The sequence below is a fragment of the Rhinoderma darwinii genome, chromosome 1, assembly GCF_050947455.1.
Source record: "Rhinoderma darwinii isolate aRhiDar2 chromosome 1, aRhiDar2.hap1, whole genome shotgun sequence".
Lineage (NCBI taxonomy): Eukaryota > Metazoa > Chordata > Amphibia > Anura > Rhinodermatidae > Rhinoderma > Rhinoderma darwinii.
The window spans coordinates 399,961,334-399,978,365 of NC_134687.1; the positions used below are offsets into that span (position 1 = coordinate 399,961,334).

General features: G+C 43.1%; 1 protein-coding gene across 3 annotated transcripts in view; it reads right to left on the reverse strand.

The window, feature by feature from the left end:
- The window catches only part of SEMA4D (semaphorin 4D), a 113,688-nt gene that overhangs the window by 37,879 nt on the left and 58,777 nt on the right, over positions 1-17,032 (reverse strand). For all 3 annotated transcript variants that reach the window (XM_075828853.1, XM_075828851.1, XM_075828852.1), the window contains 4 exons: positions 3,118-3,369; positions 2,570-2,715; positions 630-692; positions 83-181 (listed from right to left, as the gene is read on the reverse strand). In XM_075828853.1, coding sequence (XP_075684968.1) covers positions 83-181; positions 630-692; positions 2,570-2,715; positions 3,118-3,214 — 405 coding nt within the window. In that variant the 5' untranslated portion in view covers positions 3,215-3,369. The remainder of the gene's footprint in view (positions 1-82; positions 182-629; positions 693-2,569; positions 2,716-3,117; positions 3,370-17,032) is intronic.

Below are 17,032 nucleotides of genomic sequence, written 5' to 3' on the forward strand. Positions count from 1 at the left end.
TGGAATACCAGTTAAAGTAAAATATACGATATCTATGGAAATTATATATATGAAAGCCGACAATGGTCTTAACAGGACTAACCAGAATGTCGCAGACAGGCTGGAAGGCATTGGTTCCACACACCAGCAAAGCGCTTTCATTAAATGGCTGCAACACGCGAATGTAGTTCCGGCACTCCGTCTAAAGTAAATAAATAGGTAGGATGAGGAACCCGTTATCATGATCTATGATTTATAAACAAGTCTGGAAAAAACACAACTGGACAGGTTTATATTTAAGTAATACTGATATTTGCATTACCGAATATAGCGAGAGCTGCACCACGACTGCATCTAAGAACGGTGTCAAAAACATCTCTGCATACATAGTTTTGACAAGATCAGTAGAGCATTGTTTTTGGAGTATATGCAAACCTTCCTAGCACTTCTAAAAAACACCACTTACAGTATTTTTATGCCGTGTTTTTCCTCCGCTGAAAAGGGAAAAAAATACCACTAATGCAAAATGTATTGCAAGCAGCAGATTAAAAAAAAACAAATATAAAAACTACAGCATGCTCTAAAATATACTACCATGTAAACGCTTTTCTAATGCGTTTAGTTCCCTTATAATTAAAAATACAAAGTACCTGCTTTGATTTCCCTTTTCGAGAACATTCCTCATTTTTAACTTCAGTAACCTTCCAGTAAACCTAGAGCAGAAAGGTAAAAATTAAATTTTTTTCACAAAATAAATTGGTATCTGGCATATTAAACAAGAATTTAGGACATTCTGCTGATATGTTCATTAAAAAATAAAATACATTATAATAGTAAAACCATGAGAATTAGTATGGGAACTGTACAGGTGCCAGATTATCAAATATTCTGGATAATTGGAAGGTCACAGCAAATTTTAATTCTGATGGATTCGTTGCAATGCACTTTTACGTCTTCATCTGATTCTCTTAGAGAAACAAAATTGCTCTGCCCAAAAATTACAACCCAGCCAATCGTGATCTTCCCAAAATTAGCCGGCCAGGTAATCTTTTACAGCACAAACACGAAATGCATTGACAGATCCTGCCCATCACGGTTGCCAACCGGATGTGTTGCTTTTTTTTCAGGACAACTTATCAAAATATCAGGGACAATTTAGAAAACCACAATGAATCAAAAGTTATAAGCAATATAAGTCTATAGCTTAGAATAGTGGTATGAACACATTAGCAGCATGTACTGTGACCACTAAACCAGTTCTAATTACAATCTCAACAATTGGCACAAACTCATTTAAGTTGAAAAAAAAATCACGGGCGCATCTATTTTTTTTACGGACACTGGAAAAAAAGACCTTGATTTTTACAGACTGTCCAGGAATTTACGGACGGTTGGCAAACCTGCTGCCCGTATCTGCTGGTTCAGTCATCTATTGGATTTGGTTACCTATTTTGTAACAAACATTAATTTTGCACTGTAAGGGTATGTTCACACTACAGCGTCCGTAACGGCGGAAATTACGGGGCTGTTTTGAGGAGAAAACAGCCCCGTCATTTCAGCCGTATTGGCATGTGCAGGCGCTTGAACGCTGCGTCCATTACGGACGTAACTGGAGCTGCTTTTCATTGGAGTCAATGAATAACGGCTCCAATTACGTCCCAAGAAGTGACAGGTACTTCTTTGACGTGGGTGTCTTTTTTACGCCCCGCCTTTTGACAGCGGCGCGTAAAAAAAATGACCGTCTGAACAGAACATCGTAAGACCCATTCAAATGAATGGGCAGATGTTTGCCGACGCTATTGAGGCGCATTTTCGGACGTAATTCGGGGCTAAAACGCCCGAATTACGTCCGTAAATAGGGAGTGTGAACATACCCCACGTTATCGTGCACACGACCAAGCAGTATTTACACCTAGTAAATACTGCACAGAGGCATGTCCGCAGTCCCTAAATGCAGGGGAGCATTTAGGGACTGCAGACATTAAGAAGTATAGGAGCACGGTCCGTATTTCGCAAAAAATAGAACATGTCCTATTTTTTGCGGGTCATTTCTACAGCCTGGACACACACCCATAGATATACGGGAAGGTGTCCGTGGCCGATATAAATGAACGGTCCGTATTTTGTCTGCAATTACAGATCTGTAATTGCAGATAAAAATGACGGCTGTGTGCATGAGGCCTAATGATGGGAGTTTTTACTACCGGAGCTTGCAATTCCACCTTTGTTTAAATTATGGTAAAGCTTGAAAACGTTGCACACACAAATATGACAGTATATGAGATACTAGGCTATTGGAAAGCTACAGCTTTGCCTGCAGTCCTTATTTGTGCGGGATGTTTATGAATTATTAATGGTAATACTTACTAATCTTTAAGTAAAGCCCTCAGCTGTGCGTGTTTTCCCAATGAATATCTAGGATCATGTATTCCTGCAAGCAGGATTTGTGTCGCAATTTTGCATTACTGCAGCATTTTTTTAATGCGATTTTGCAATAATCGTGCAAAAAAATAAACAAAAAAGCTGCTTGTGTGAAAAACCCTAAATGGTTATAAGAAAGCAAACTAAATCACAAAACATTTGAATTAACCTCTTGCTTCTTCTCTGATATATTCTGTGAATTCACTGCAAAAATCACTTCACGGGCCCCGATGTACAGAATATCCTTGTCATCACTTAGCAACAATATGGAATAGTTATATACTTCTGGCACTTGAAAACGAGTAAGGCTAATTTCTGAAAAATAAATTAAAAAAAGTTAATCTATATTCATAGTTTTAGAAGAGATAAACAGACTTTACCGGTGCGCACAGAATACAGCATTAGTGCAACTACTTGTTTATTTAAAATTGTGGCACAAACTGTTCTTAACCACAGAAAAGCAAGCCTAAAGATAATCAAAGTGTACACTGCAAGAAAAGAACTGCCCTCCCAATAGGCATGGCAAGGAAGAGGTTAAAAACAAAGCTATAATTATGCTTCGGACTAACTTCAACAGCTGTTCGGGCAAGAGAGTTTACCAATCACAGTAAAAATACTACTTTTAAGAGGTGTCACATCACTGAGAAACCAGAGCCGCACACAGATTAGAAGGGAGACTCACACAGGCAATTAATCCAAGAGCAAAGTCATCTTTACCTGTTTCTTGCCACGTGAGTCTCGGCTCTGGAGCAAATGCTTCAGCCCTTAGTACGAAACACACAAGCGCAGTCAGAAAGTACACGGCCATCTTCATGGAAATCTTCAAATGTACAAAATACAGGTGACAACCCAACAGTTGTAATGGAGAAGCGGCAACCCTATGGAGCGCCCATTATCTCCTAGTGAAAACGGCTATCTGGAGTACGCCTCAATGTGACTCTTCACAGTTCTTCTTCCTTTATGCATCATCTGAAAGAGTAATATAGGAAGTGCGTGGTAATGGCTACATAGCTAGACAATGACTTCCTACACATGCTTGACAACAGGTGCAATAGATTCACAAAAACAGAAAATATACATTGCTTTAATTCATTTTGATCACCGTTCCAGAGCGGACTACTACTATAGAGCTATTAATCTTTGCACAATTTAATATCTAATGATTTCATTATTATATGTGATATTAATGTAAGGATTTTATACAGATTAAGGAACTTTTGGGTAACTGAATATTTTCAGACATTTTGCTTTTCAAAGAAAGGCTATATTTTACATGAGCAGTGTCTCAACACTCCAACAATTAGGCTACATTCACACGACAAAGAAACGGCCGTTGCACGTTATTAAGTGTGACTATCTACATTGGCACTGTGAGGTCACTGGCACAATCTGCAGTGGGCACTGTGGCACTATCTGCAGGGTCACTGTGGTGTTTTCAGGGGGTTTGGACAATAAAACCAACAAATTAAATCCATCAGTTTTTTTTTTAACGGTCATGAAAAACAGATGACAAACGGCCATTAAAAATGGAAAGACTGACTAGAAATGGATGAAAATTTGGAGACACACTTAGGCCTTATTCACACAACAGTGATAAACGGCCGAGTTTCAGCCGTTCTTTTAACGGCCGTCACACAACCATTTTCAGAACAATGATCTTCTATGGGTGTATTCACACAACCGTTTTTTTTTTAACGGCCCGTGAATAATGGCTGTCAAAAAATAGGACATGTCCTATTTTTGTCCGTTTTAACGGCCCCCATAGAAGTCAATGGATCCGTTTTTAACGGCTGTCAATACATGTAACAACCGTTAAAAACGGATCTGTGACATAGGGATTTGCAAGGGAACTACTAGTTCCCTTGCTGGCTATCGGCGGCGCAACGACACACTCACAGATGCAGCGCCGACTTCTCCTGGTCTGGTCGCTAGTCTCATGGGTTCTGCGAAGGCGACGCAATGACGTCATCGTGCCGCCTTAGCAGATCCCGTGAGACTAGCGACCAGACCAAGACAGCGCTGCATTGGTGAGTATGTGCCATCGCGTTGCCGCAGATCCCATAAGATGAGGGACCTTGCCTGAAGAAGCCAGCGCTGCATTGGTGAGTATGTAGGGCATTCATGTCGGCTTGTGTGGCATCATATACAGGGGGGGCTGTGTGCCATCATCCACAGGGGGGGCTGTGTGCCATCATCCACAGGGGGGGCTGTGTGCCATCATCCACAGGGGGAGCTGTGTGCCATCATCCACAGGGGGGGCTGTGTGCCATCATCCACAGGGGGGGGGCTGTGTGCCATCATCCACAGGGGGGGGGCTGTGTGCCATCATCCACAGGGGGGGCTGTGTGCCATCATCCACAGGGGGGGGCTGTGTGCCATCATCCACAGGGGGGGGGGCTGTGTGCCATCATCCACAGGGGGGGGGGGGCTGTGTGCCATCATCCACAGGGGGGGGGGGGCTGTGTGCCATCATCCACAGGGGGGGCTGTGTGCCATCATCCACAGGGGGGGCTGTGTGCCATCATCCACAGGGGGGGCTGTGTGCCATCATCCACAGGGGGGGCTGTGTGCCATCATCCACAGGGGGGGCTGTGTGCCATCATCCACAGGGGGGGCTGTGTGCCATCATCCACAGGGGGGGCTGTGTGCCATCATCCACAGGGGGGGCTGTGTGCCATCATCCACAGGGGGGGCTGTGTGCCATCATCCACAGGGGGGGCTGTGTGCCATCATCCACAGGGGGGGCTGTGTGCCATCATCCACAGGGGGGGCTGTGTGCCATCATCCACAGGGGGGGCTGTGTGCCATCATCCACCGTGGGGGGCTGTGTGCCATCATCCGCAGGGGGGGCTGTGTGCCATCATCCACAGGGGGGGCTGTGTGCCATCATCCACAGGGGGGCTGTGTGCCATCATCCACAGGGGGGGCTGTGTGCCATCATCCACAGGGGGGGCTGTGTGCCATCATCCACAGGGGGGGCTGTGTGCCATCATCCACAGGGGGGGCTGTGTGCCATCATCCACCGTGGGGGGCTGTGTGCCATCATCCACAGGGGGGGCTGTGTGCCATCATCCACAGGGGGGGCTGTGTGCCATCATCCACAGGGGGGGCTGTGTGCCATCATCCACAGGGGGGCTGTGTGCCATCATCCACAGGGGGGCCGTGAAACAATCATGACAATGACCTTCCTTTGGGTGTTTTCAGGCTGGGACAAAAAAAGCCTGACAAATTAAATTCATCTGTTTTTTTAACGGCCATGAAAAACGGATGCAAAATGGATGTCAAACGACCATTAAAAACGGACTGGAAATGGATGAAAATGTGGAGACACTGATGCAAACCGGCCATGAAAAACTGATAGTTGATCAGTTTTTAATGACCATTTTTTTTTCACTGTCGTGTGAATATAGCCTGACTAAGGAAACTTCTAGATCATCAAGTTGATGTTGTGATAAGAAATTAATGGCCTACCCTCAGGATAGGCTATAGATCTCCGATAGGTGGTGGTCCCGCTCCCGGCACCCCCGCCAATCGCTGGTTTTGAAGGAGACGCGGCGCACGTACGAGTGCTGCTTCCTTTTCATTTCCTTTACTGCTCCATACTCTGAAACGCCGACACACTTGTAGTGACAGTTCACAGTATTACAGCATTCTTCCATTCACTTAAATGGGAGAAGGCTGTAATACTGTTAACCGCCGCTACAAGTATGTTATTGTTTCATCGTACGGAGCAGTGACAGGAATGAAGGGAAAGCAGCACTTATATGAGCGCAGCCCCTTCAAAACAGATGATCACCAGGGGTGCCGAGAGTTGGACCACCACCCATCAGTTGATCGCCTACCCGGACGATAGACCATCAATTTCTTCTCACTGAAAAAACCCCTTTAATATTAACCCCATTGCCACCACAAAAATGTCCATTTGTACTTTTGCCACCTATATACCCACCTCTAAACATTGGAACTTGACTTAATTGTAGACTTCAGAGCCATTAATAAAGATATTCTGTACATTATGAAACCTCTTCTGTACAACATTTTAAATTGAATGTTAAATGCTCCCATGCGCTTATCTCAGTAGTATATTACAGTTATCTGATCCATCAACGAATAACAAGCATCTTGCTCTGTGAACGTGGCGTATTTGTTGCAAATTTTTAGTACAAAGTACTTTACAGTGCAGATTAAAAGGATTTTCCAAATCTCAAACTGCAGAGTAATCAGCAGGGGTTTGTTTTTTCACCAGAATGGCTTAAATAGACAATAACTTTTCAAACAACTTATGCTAATCTAATAGTATACCGAATATAGATAAACTTTGTAATTTACTTTCTGTTAAAATTTTGTTGCTTTATCCATGCAAACTCTATGTGAAGTTAATGCCACTAAGTGTCTCCCTTCCTGTAATCTGCTGTTCACTGCTGCTGTCAACAAAATCAATCCCTAGTTACAGAACAGAATTGATAGACTGCAGAAAGTGGGGGTATGTCTCTTCACTGCCTGAACATAGAAGTCTAAGGAGAGGGGAGGGGGAAGTAGGAGGATGGCGTACAAGCAGAGACACAGACATGCTGCCTATGAAGTCTATGGAAAGGGGAGGAGAAAGCAAGAGCAGAGTGAGAAAGATACACACAAGTGCTGCAGTTTCTGGTTAGCGTTACTGTCCCACCGCTTGATTCCCAACCACATTGCTCATTAATGCTGTGTAATCTCTTCCATGCCGCTTTATATGTATGTATGCAGAATCTCCTCTTCTATGTGTGCAGTATATAGAAGACATGATAGCAGTTAGGCTCCGCCCAGTAGCTCAGAGACAACTGAGAATTAGAAATAGAGCCAAAAAAATTTAGAATACAAGTAATGTAATGGCCAGAAGTAGTGTTATTCATCATGTACACACATATGACAACTTATTCTGAAGAGTTACCTGAAAAGTAAGGTACACTTTAAGATTTGAAGGCCGCTTCCGGTGTGTGAATCTAGCAGTGTACATTTCCTTAGAGAGTGTTTCAGCGCCTTTTTTTTGGTGCATTTTACTCCAAAATAGTGCGTATAACGCTATGCGACATATTTATTAAACCATTGAGCCAGAATAGTGTGTCATATGCACCACTGCAAACTAGTTTGTAAAAAAGTGGGGTAAAACGGGAGCGTTGTTTACTGCTTGGCCAGGATGTAGCCACATTTATAAAATGCGATTTTATTTTGGATTTGCGAAAAAAGTTCTATCTGGTCAATAAAACAAGCTTTAACCCCTTCCCCCTGCTTGCATTCTGGGCCCTAATGTCCAAGCCATTTTTTACATTTTTACATTGGTCACATTCAAAGAGCTGTAACTTTTTTATTTTTGCGTCGGCATAGCTGTATAAGGTCTTGTTTTTTGCGGGACGACTTGCAGTTTTTATTGGTACCATTTGAGAGTAGATGCGACTTTTTGATCACTTTTTAGCACATTTTTTTTAAGTCAGGATTAACAGAAAACAGCAATTTTTCCATTGTTTTTTATTTTATTTTTTACGGCGTTCACAGTGCGGGTTAAATAATGTAACAGCTTTATAGTCGGGGTCGTTACGGACGCGGCGATACCAAATATGTGTAACTTTTTTGCTTTATTGTAGTTTTTTTTAATAGTGAAGCATTTTGTAAGGGGAAAAAGTGGGTTTTTCATTTTTTTTGTTTCACTTTTTTTTTTTTATTAACTTTATTAAACTTTTTTACTCTTTTACTAGTCCCACTAGGGGACTTCCCTATGCTCCGATCGCTATTATAATACACTGCAATACTTTTGTATTGCAGTGTATTACTGCCTGTCCGTTTAAAACGGACAGGCATCTGCTAGGTCATGCCTGCGGCATGATCTAGCAGGCATTCGCTCCAGGCAGACCTGGGGGTCTTTATTAGACCCCCGGCTGCCATAGAAGACACAGACACTCGGCGATTTTATCGCCGGGTGTCAGTGAGATGAGAGGGAGCTCCCTCCCTCTCTCCAAAACCATTCAGATGCGGTGCTTGCTATTGTGCACCGCATCTGAAGGGTTAAACGGGTGAGATCGATACTAATATCGATCTCACCCGGCAGAGCAGGGACGCCCCCAGCCCTCAGCTGCCTCTGGCAGCTGAGAGCAGGGAGATTTCACGGCTCCCTGCTCTGTTTACTTTATTCTACAGCAGCGACGTAGAATAGCGGCGCTCTAGAATAAAGCCCACTAATGACCGCCGTAAAAAGACGTATCGGCGGTCATTAAGGGGTTAACTTAGACATTGGCTAAAATAATGCTACTTTTGGTAAACGTGTGCCCAAGAGTTTATAAAGCAATTTTCTGACCTCCCAAGTACTAAAGATATGGGACACTGATGTAGAGCACTACTAAGCTAATCTGGCGCAAAATGTTTTTTTTTTATTAGCGGTTAATGGTTGCTTGTTTCCGTGGAAACTTTAATGTGATGGGGGGGATGGAGGCCGATTATGCAACCAAGGCAGGATCACACATAGGAATAAGGTTTGTGATTACAGCTTACATTATAATGAAAATCTAAAGGCAGACAGACAATCTCTCGTCTACGTTCGTAGGACTGAAACGCGTTTGGCTCTTTCTAGAGCAGAATAATTGTTGAACGATCATGTACAATTTGATTTTACTTTCCGTATTCTAAATGTGAAGAAAATGTCCGTGTCTGCTGCTTACCAGTGTGAATGAAATCTGGTAGACGCATATTAAACACTAGCTGAGAGAGTTGCTCTTTGTTCTGAATTGCTAAGCAGGTCAACGTCTCACATATCCCCAGCATCCATTTGGCAGGACATTTATCATTCTCTTTACTGAACAATTGTACTCCGATACCAACAAGTACGAGAAAACAAAGGTTCGCTAAATCTGGGCTGCCATCTCTCCTACAGCTTGTTGCTAGGAAACCTTTCAACTCTTAAGCAGCTTGTTGATGCTCATGATTTATTAAACTGCGAGCAGTGAAAGGGAATGTAAAAATAAATGCAGTGCTAATTTACTACAATTTAAAGAATGAGAAATATGCTAAGTTGCAGCGTGTCTTCTGCGCTGTACAGAACCGTTTCATAGGAAAATAAAAGTGTGGAAATGGGAAAAAACACTTGATTTTTCATTAAAGAGGCTCTGTCACCAGATTTTGCAACCCCTATCTGCTATTGCAGCAGATCGGCGCTGCAATGTAGATTACAGTAACGTTTTTATTTTTAAAAAACGAGCATTTTTGGCCAAGTTATGACCATTTTCGTATTTATGCAAATGAGGCTTGCAAAAGTACAACTGGGCGTGTATTATGTGCGTACATCGGGGCGTGTTTACTACTTTTACTAGCTGGGCGTTGTGTATAGAAGTGTCATCCACTTCTCTTCACAACGCCCAGCTTCTGGCAGTGCAGACACAGCCGTGTTCTCCAGAGATCACGCTGTGATGTCACTCACAGGTCCTGCATCGTGTCAGACGAGCGAGGACACATCGGCACCAGATGATTCTGCAGCAGCATCGGCGTTTGCAGGTAAGTCAATGTAGCTACTTACCTGCAAACGCTGATGCTGCTGCAGAATCAACTGTAGCCTCTGGTGCCGACACGATGCAGGACCTGTGAGTGACGTCACAGATCTGCACTGCCAGAAGCTGGGCGTTCTGAAGAGAAGTGGATGATACTTCTCATCAGAACGCCCAGCTAGTAAAAGTATTAAAAACGCCCCGATGTCCGCACATAATACACGCCCACTTGTACTTTTACTTTTCAACACGCCCAGTTGTACTTTTGCAAGCCTCATTTGCATAAATACGAAAATGGTCATAACTTGGCCAAAAATGCTCGTTTTTTAAAAATAAAAACGTTACTGTAATCTACATTGCAGCGCCTATCTGCTGCAATAGCAGATAGGGGCTGCAAAATCTGGTGACAGAGATTCTTTAATTACCGTATTTTTCAGAATATAAGACGCACCCAGGTTTTAGACAACAGAAAATAGGAAAAAATGTAATATTTTGCTACTTTTGCAAAGAAAAAACTATTTGTTAAATAAATATTATCTGTTCTGTTTCACCACATTCGGAGAGCCATCATGTTTATATTTTTTCATCCTCCGAGTGATGTGATGGCTTATTTTTGTGGGACGAGCTGTAGTTTTTATTGGCACCATTTTTTGGTACATAAAACGATTCTGAGGTTTTAAACTATTGTTTTTTACACCGTTCGCCGTGTCAGTCAAATAATGCTATATTGTAATAGTTTGGGCTTTTACGGAGGCAGCGATACCAATTTTTACATTGTGCTTGGGGAATACAAATGGGAAAAAGTTTTTTGTTTTAACTTTTGATATTTTTTTACACTCCTGAAAATTTATGTAACTTTTTTTTTTTTTTTACACATTTTATTAATTCCCCTAGGGGAACTAATACACTGAAATACATGGATGAGTTACGGAAAAACAGCGTAGCTGAGCTACGCGGTTTCCGTAATTCCCATAGTAGTGACTGGCAGTTACAGAAGCAGCGTAGCTCAGCTACGCTGTTTCCAGAACTACTATTTACTTCTATGGGAGTTACGGATACAGCGTAGCTCAGAGAGCACTCGGCAGTTTCCGCAACTCCCGACCACCTAACCAGGAAGTGTCCAGAAGACAGCGGAGCCGAGTAAGCTAGAACGGGGTTTAGGGGGCCCTGTTCTAGAGATAGGTGCGGGTCCCAGAGGTGGGACCCACATCTACCTAACATTTATGCCGTATCCTGTGGATGTCATAAATGTCCTTCATTGGAAGACCCCTATAAATGCCGCAGTCGCTATCGACCACGGCATATAACTAAACGGCCAGGAATAGCGCCATTCCTGTTCCTGGCCGTCAGAGCAGCGTGTCAGCTGTAAAACACAGCCGACACCTGCAGTGTATGGAGCGGGCTCAGCACGGGAGCCTGCTCCAAACATCATCCCCTCCCTGCTCCAGGATGTGCCGGCACATCGTGGGTTGGGAAGGGGTTAAGCAAAGAAGCGCAGGGAACTAGAAAACGCAGGGACTTTTTAGCAAGCTTTATTCTTGCTAAAAACTGCGTCTTATAGTCCGAAAAATACGGTACCGACTATTTAATGGAATATGAGGTTATTTATGGAAATAGACGGTAACTGCACCAAGCCAGCTATAAAGGCATAGCTGGGGACTTCAGCTACTGCATCAGTGGAGAACAAATTCACACAACTACCGCACCGCAGAAACCAAGATTAAAAAAACACACGTTTTTTGAGAAGTAGATGTGTGTGTGTGTGTGTGTGTGTGTGTGTGTGTGTGTGTGTGTGTGTGTGTGTGTGTGTGTGTGTGGGTGTGTGTGGGTGTGTGTTCATCATTTTTGGGAACATTTTCTTTGTTCATGCGGTAGGAGCTACAACTGAGAGCAAGTACATTTGGCCCCATTGTCTTTCGTCATCACCTCCTGAACAATAGTCACCATACTTTGCTATATAACATTTAAGATATGTTCCCATGTCTCGGGTTTGTTGCGGATAATTCCACAGGATATCTGAAATGGATTCCGCAGGACATTCCCTCGGAAGTCCACACCAAATTGTGTTTAATATGGTGCAGATTATAAACTGGATTTGCCACTGAGGAAGCAGAGATTTAAAAAAATTAATAAATAAAAAAAAATATCATACCCAACCTCCCGTGGTCTACCGTAGCGATGCCTCACTGCTCTCCCATCTGATCTCTGTGCTGCCGGCCTCCTGGCATGACTATTGTGGCCTGTGATTGGCTGCAGCGGTCACATGGAACAAAACCTAATCCCAGGAGGCCAGCAGCACAGAGACCAGACGAGGGAGCAGTGAGGCATTGCTATGGGAGACTAGCGTAATATATTTGGTTTATTTTAACCTGGAAATATTTACGCTGCAAATTTCAGCTTTTCTGTTGCGGACTTCCACTTCTACATTGAACTCAATGGGGACAGTTCGCAACAAATATGCAACCAATCCGCAGCATAAATTAAAATTATGCGGATTTAAAAAAAATCCGCACCGCAGGTAATTTTCTACAGCGTGTGGATGAGATTTGTTAAAATCTCATCCACTTTGTTGCTACTGTAATACGCTGCATTTTTTCCGTCCACAAATCCAGACAGAAAATCTGCAGTAATTCCACTCCAAATCCATGTATGTTTGGATCTACTTTTCATAAATATGTTAAGAAATTGTGATTGGTGGGGTCCGGTCTTTTAACTCCCACCGATCGGTGGAACAATGACAATTGCACCAGACACTCTGCTCCTGTCTGCTTTCCTTAGGAGAAGTTGGCTGCACACGGACAGCTGAAGACAGTCCATAGACAGTAGCTGTGCAGTGTTTTCAGACCACTTGTTAGCTGCAGGAGTGATTCAACATTATTATTATTAGGGAATTGATATTTACTTAACCCCTTCCCGCTCCTTGACGTACTATTACGTCATGGCAGCTGTATCGTTCGCGCTCCATGCCGTAATAGTACGTCACGGGAGTAACGGCCGTTTCGGCCGTCCTCCCGACACATACAGGAGCTGTGACGCTGCTGTCTTGTTCAGCAGCTGTCACAGCTCCTACAGCGGGGACCGATCGCTGTGTCCCCGCTGATTAACCCCTTAAAAGCCGCGTTCTATAGAGATCGCGGCTTTTTAGGGGTTAAGCTGCCATCGCCGGGCTGCTACGCGACAGCGGCCGGCGATGGTGACTATGGCAACCGGACACCAAACAATGGCGTCCGGCTATGCCATAGACGGAAGCCTAGTGGGTCCTGACAACGTCAGGACCCACTATGCTTGCTGTCAGTGAGTAGCTGACTGTTCTAATACACTGCACTACGCATGTAGTGCAGTGTATTAGAATAGCGATCAGGGCCTCCTGCCCTCATGTCCCCTAGTGGGACAAAGTAATACAGTAAAAAAAAAGTTAAAAAAAGATGTGTAAAAATAAGAAAATAAAAGATTTAAAAGTATTAAAAGTAAAAATCCCCCTTTTTACCTTATCAGTCATTTATTATTAATAAAAATATATAAACAAACAAATAAACTATACATAATTGGTATCGCCGCATCCGTAACGGCCTGAACTACAAAATTATTCCGTTATTTATCCCGCACGGTGAACGCCGTAAAATAAAATAATAATAAACCGTACCACAATCACAATTGTTTGGTCACTTCACCTCCCAAAAAATGGAATAAAAAGAGATCAAAAAGTCGCATGTACCTAAAAATGGTACTGATGGAAACTACAGTTCGTTACGCAAAAAATAAGTCCTGGCACGGCTTTATTGATGGAAAAATAAAAACGTTCTGGCTCTTAGAATAAGATAACACAAAAAGTGAATGATTGTTTACAAAACGTATTTTATTGTGCAAACGCCATAAGACATAAAAAAAAAACTATAAACATCTGGTATCGCCGTGATCGTATCGCCCCGCAGAATAAAGTGAACATGTCAATTATAGCGCACGGTGAACGCCGTAAAAAAAAAAAAGAAAAAAAAACAATCGTACAATTGCTGTTTTTTAGTCACCACGCCAACTAAAAATAGAATAAAAACTGATCAAAAAGCCGCATGCACCCCAAGAAAACTACAATGGATTCCTCAAGGGATCTAGTTTCCAAATTGGGGTCACTTTTGGGGGGTTCCCAATGTTTTGGCACCACAAGACCTCTTCAAACCGGACATGGTGCCTAATAAAAAAGAGGCTTCAAAATCCGCTAGGTCCTCCTTTGCTTCGGAGGCCGGGGCTTCAGTCCATTACCGCCCGAGGGCCACATGTGGGATATTTCTCAAAACGGCAGAATCTGGGCAATACGTATTAAGTTGCGTTTCTCTGATAAATCCTTTTGTGTTATAAAAAAAATGGTATAAAGAGGATTTTCTGACAAAAAAAAAATGTAAATTTCACCTCTACTTTGCTCTAAATTTTTGTGAAACACCTAAAGGGTTCATAAACTTTCTAAATGCTGTTGTGAATACTTTGAGGGGTCTAGTTTCTAAAATGGGGTATTTGATAGGGGTTTCTAATATATGGGCCCCTCAAAGCAACTTCAGAACTGAACTGGAACCTAAAAAAATAAATAGAGGCAATACTTCATTTCTTACATTATACTGATAATGAGCCGTGCCCACCCCGAGATTACCCCAGTTTTGACCGTTTGTATAAACGGAGACCCCTATTAGACCGTTCCAGTGCCCGGTTTTCCCAAGCATTCACCCCCGAGACGTGTATTTCTATTGAGGAGTCCCTGGTACATTTTAAAGGGAGGGTTCAATTCCGCGAGTACCTGCCGGGTAAGAGGGCACGGTATGGCGTGAAGATGTAAAAGCTGTGCGAGAGTGCATCAGGGTATACCTACAGGTTTAGGCTATATGAAGGAAAGGCCACCCCCAAAGCAGACTGCATCCTGGACTACAATAGGTACATGGGAGGGATGGACTTGTAAGATCAAGCCCTGAAGCCCTACAGCGCCATGCGGTGTGGTATAAGAAGCTAGCCGGGCACATCATACAGATGGCATTGTACAATGTGTACGTGCTACGTCGATGTGCAGGCCAGACGGGAACTTTCCTGGAATTTCAAGAGGTGATTATCAAGAACCTAATCTTTAGGGACCAAGAAGGGGGGGCACCCAGTACTTCTGGAAGCGAGCCCACACGCATCGTACCAGGGCAACACTTTCCAGGAGAAGTTCCCCAAACTGGCAAGAAGGGAAAAAGTCAAAAGAGGTGCAAAGTCTGCTATAAGAGGGCGATAATGGATGACACAATATATCAATGTGACACGTGTCCCGAATAACCAGAGCTCTGTATGAAAGTGTTTTAAAATTTATCATACATCCCTTGGTTTATAATTTACCCCAATTTTACTTACCCTGATGCACTCCGCACAGCTTATCCCCCCTCGTCTTTCCCCTCTGGGCCCTGCTGTGTGTCCAGGCAGCTGATAACAGCCACATGTAGGGTATTGCCATACCCGGGAGAACCCACATTACAGTTTATGGGGTGTAGGTCTCCGGTCAAAATGCTCACTACACCTCTAGATGAATGCCTTAAGGGTGTAGTTTTTAAAACGGGGTCACTTCTTGCGGGTTTCAACTGCACTGGTACCTCAGGGGCTTCTGCATACATGACTTCGCACTAGAAAATCCCCAGTAGGCCAAATGGTGGTCCTTTCCTTCTGAGCCCTCCCATGGGCCCAAACGGCAGTTTATCACAACAAATGGGGTATTGCCGCACTCAGGACAAATTGCGCAACAGAATGGGGTATTTTGTTTCTTGTGAAAATAAGAAATTTTCAGCCAAAACTACATATTATTTGACAAAAATAATTTTGTTTTCATTCCCAGCCCAATTCAAATAAGTTCTGTGAAAAAACTATGGGGTCAAAATGGTCACAACACCCATAAATGAATTCCTTGAGGGGTGTAGTTTCCAAAATGGGGTCAGTTGTGGTTGGTTTCTATTGCTTTGATACCTCTGGGGCTCTGCAAATGCGACATGGCACCCGAAAACCAAACCAGCAAAATCTGTACTCCAAAGAACACACAGCGCTCCTTTCCTTCTGAGCCCTCCCATGGGCCCAAACGGCAGTTTATCACCACAAATGGGGTATTGCCGCACTCAGGACAAATTGGGCAACAAAATGGAGTATTTTATTTCTTGTGAAAATAAGAATTTTTGAGCTAAAATGACATATTATTGGAAAAAATATATATTTTTTTAATTCCCAGCCCAATTCAAATAAGTTCTGTGAAGAAACTATGGAGTCTAAATGGTCACATTACCCATAAATGAATTCCTTGAGGGGTGTAGTTTGCAAAATGGGGTCACTTCTGGTGGGTTTCCATTACTTTGATACCTCTGGGGCTCTGCAAATGCGACATGGCACCCGAAAACCAAACCAGCAAAATCTGCACTCCAAAGAACACACAGCGCTCCTTCCCTTCTGAAGCCTCCCATGGGCCCAAACGGCAGTTTATTGCCACAAATGGGGTATTGATGCACTCAGGAGAAATTGGGCAACAAAATTGAGTATTTTGTTCCCGGTGAAAATAAGAAATTTTGGTAAAAAATTACATCTTATTGGAAAAAATGTCATTTTTTTTATGTCACAGCCCAATTGAAATAGGTGCTGTGAAAAAACAGTGTGGTCAAAATGCTAACAACAACCATAAATGAATTCCTTGAGGGGTGTAGTTTCCAAAATGGGGTCACTTTTGGTGGGTTTCCATTGCTTTGATACCTCTGAGGCTCTGCAAATGCGACATGGCACCCGAAAACCAATCCAGCAAAATCTGGACTCCAACAAACATATAGCGCTCCTTTCCTTCTGAGCCCTCCCATGGGCCCAAACGGCAGTTTATCACCACAAATGGGGTATTGCCACACTAAGGACAAATTGGGCAACAAAAAGGGGTATTTTGTTCCCTGTGAAAATAAGAAATTTTGATCACAAATGACATTTTATTGTAAAAAATGACATTTTTTTCATTTCAGAGCCCAATTCAAATACGTGCTGTGAAAAAACTGTACGGTCAAAATGGTAACAACAACCCTAAATGAATTCCTTGAGGGGTGTAGTTTCCAAAATGGGGTCACTATTGGGGGATTCCTACTGTTTTGACACCT